The sequence below is a fragment of the Phytophthora infestans genome, genomic scaffold (genome assembly GCF_000142945.1).
Source record: "Phytophthora infestans T30-4 supercont1.41 genomic scaffold, whole genome shotgun sequence".
Lineage (NCBI taxonomy): Eukaryota > Oomycota > Peronosporomycetes > Peronosporales > Peronosporaceae > Phytophthora > Phytophthora infestans.
Genome location: NW_003303718.1, coordinates 8,102 through 10,937, shown reverse-complemented (window position 1 = coordinate 10,937; position 2,836 = coordinate 8,102). Strand labels below are relative to the sequence as shown.

The following is a 2,836-nucleotide window of genomic DNA, read 5'->3' as shown; positions in this document are numbered from 1 at the left end:
CGATGCATCAAAACTGTAATTCCCGCGGGAATTCTCGTCATCGGTAATGTCCCTTTTAATTCCATACCGCTTCACCGTTTTGCCACCATCCGGTCTCGCTGTTTTTGTGATGCGTCTCTCTGCCTGCGTGTTTGCGCAGATCTTATCCGAGAATGACACTTTAATTATACTAGCACTGAACCTGATAAATAGATCGATGTAGCTTACAAATACCTGATAATCATGTGGCATAGGAATGGTAGTGGCTATTCCCTCTGCTTTAGACTACACGTCGTGCGGGCAGGACAGATTATTCCGTTCGAGTTACCAGCCATCTAGTCTGAGCGCTGGGGCTGCTCGCAGTGGACTGCCTTAGAGCTCACTCTTCAATTTCGACTGCCTCCAACAAGTCACTCCAGCTCAAGCAAGCTACTCCAATTGCGACCAAGATGATGATCAGCAAGACGATCTATGCATTGTGTGCGGCAGCTGTGGCGTTCTCTGGTGGTACAGTGGATGCGACGACGGAGGCGGCGGAGACGTTTGGCTGGCTATTGCCGAAGAGCCAGAACACTGACGGTGGCTACGGAGGTACTAGTGTCGGCACAGACGGATATGAAGGCGCGTCCGCGGGGATAAGTGGATATGGCGGACTGTCTTTTCTAATGGCACTTGGCGGTCTCAAGGCTGGTGCTGGTGGCTACGGCGCTACGGGCGTGGATCTCAACGCAAATGCTGGTCTCGGTGCACTTGGTTACGGCAATGCCAACGCCGGCGCCGGCCTCAATGCTGGTGCCGGTCTCAACGTTGGTGCTGGCCTCAACGCTGGTGCGGGTCTTAACGCCAATGCAGGATTGAAAGCGAACGCCGGACTCAGCGCTGGTGCCGGACTCAACGCTGGTGCCGGACTCAACGCTGGTGCCGGACTCAACGCTGGTGCCGGCCTCAATGCTGGTGCCGGTCTCAAGGTTGGTGCAGGTCTCAATGCTGGTGCCGGTCTCAACGTTGGTGCTGGTCTCAATACCGGTGCGAGGTTTAGCGCCAATGCAGGATTGAAAGCGAGCGCCGGGCTCAACGCTGGTGCCGGCCTCAATGCTGGTGCCGGTCTCAAGGTTGGTGCTGGTCTCAATGCTGGTGCCGGTCTCAACGTTGGTGCTGGCCTCAACACCGGTGCGGGTCTTAACGCCAATGCAGGATTGAAAGCAAATGCCGGACTCAACGCTGGTGCCGGTCTCAAGGTTGGTGCCGGACTCAACGTTGGTGCTGGCCTCACCGCCGGTACGGGTCTTAACGCCAATGCAGGATTGAAAGCGAACGCCGGACTCAACGCTGGTGCCGGACTCAACGCTGGTGCCGGACTCAACGCTGGTGCCGGCCTCAATGCTGGTGGCGGTCTCAACGTTGGTGCTGGCCTCAACGCCGGTGCGGGTCTTAACGCCAATGCAGGATTGAAAGCGAATGCCGGAGTCAACGCTGGTGCCGGAGTCAACGCTGGTGCCGGCCTCAATGCTGGTGCCGGTCTCAAGGTTGGTGCAGGTCTCAATGCTGGTGCCGGTCTCAACGTTGGTGCTGGTCTCAATACCGGTGCGAGGTTTAACGCCAATGCAGGATTGAAAGCGAGCGCCGGACTCAACGCTGGTGCCGGCCTCAATGCTGGTGCCGGTCTCAAGGTTGGTGCTGGTCTCAATGCTGGTGCCGGTCTCAACGTTGGTGCTGGCCTCAACGCCGGTGCGGGCCTTAACGCCAATGCAGGATTGAAAGCAAATGACGGACTCAACGCTGGTGCCGGTCTCAAGGTTGGTGCTGGTCTCAATGCTGGTGCCGGACTCAACGCTGGTCCCTGCCTCAACGTTAATGCCGGCCTCAGTGCTGGTGCCGGTCTCAACGCTGGTGCTAGTTTGAATACTGGTGCCGGCACAAGTGTGAAGAAGGGCACCAACACGGACAGCTACTCGAAGGGAACGAGTGCCATCGCTTCGTTAGCCCCAGAGAAGACAGCTAACCAAGCTTCTCAGATGGCTACTCAGACGTCCACGAAGCCCAGCACTTACCGCCACCTGCGCGCGTAAACTAGGAATGATGGTCATCCTTTCCAAGTCAGAAGAACGCCATCCATTACACTCGTCCGATGTGTCGAGACATTTACCGCTCCGTGCGATACCAGTCCAATGAATGCTTTGTAGTAGTCGTCATTTACGACTTTGAATGCTTTGTGAGTTCATGACGCCTTTTGTACGATCATTGTTCTTGTCACTAAATACCAGGTTTTGTAGTAGTCGTCATTTACGATTTTAAATGCTATGTGAGTTCATTACACCTTTATTGCTCCTGTCATTTGAGTGATTGCTTCCGTACCCGACATTAACCCCTCTAAGACAGCCTTCTGACAGGAGCTTATATATTCCATTATTATTGGGGCAAAGCCCTATAATGAAACGAATTAGTAAGACAACTACTCTTTTTACAGGAGTATTTACGAAGTATTAGAAAAGGGTTAGGGTAGACATACCGCCTAGTGACCATTTTATGGCGAAAAATACTTCGGCACCCCTCTTGTCCAGTTTTATCACTCAGGGTATTGTCCAGGTATACCGGCAGGTATTGTCAGGGTAGAGTTTTAACGGTTTAAATTACTCTCATTATCTTCCTTATGAATTCTAAGCCACCAGATAGGGAAGACACATTGGCAGGCCCCCCCCCCCCCACGCCCCAGAGCTGGGCAGAGATCAAAAAAAATTGTCCATGAGCAAGGGGACAGTGCGTAGACATGGTACTAGTGACCCAAGAAAGGCTGGGACGTATAAACTTAGACCTCTTTCGAGCAGTCCGTTATGCCTACTCTAGAAGAGCCACCTGC

The 2,836-nt window shown here is 53.6% G+C and overlaps 1 protein-coding gene across 1 annotated transcript; it reads left to right on the top strand.

The window, feature by feature from the left end:
* Positions 1-375: 375 nt before the first annotated feature.
* Positions 376-2,301, top strand: PITG_15978 (uncharacterized protein; the record flags this gene model as incomplete). Its single annotated transcript, XM_002897721.1, has 1 exon — positions 376-2,301. One exon carries the CDS (start codon positions 429-431, stop codon positions 2,046-2,048), a length of 1,620 nt encoding a protein of 539 aa, XP_002897767.1.
* Between the last annotated feature and the right edge of the window lie 535 nt (positions 2,302-2,836).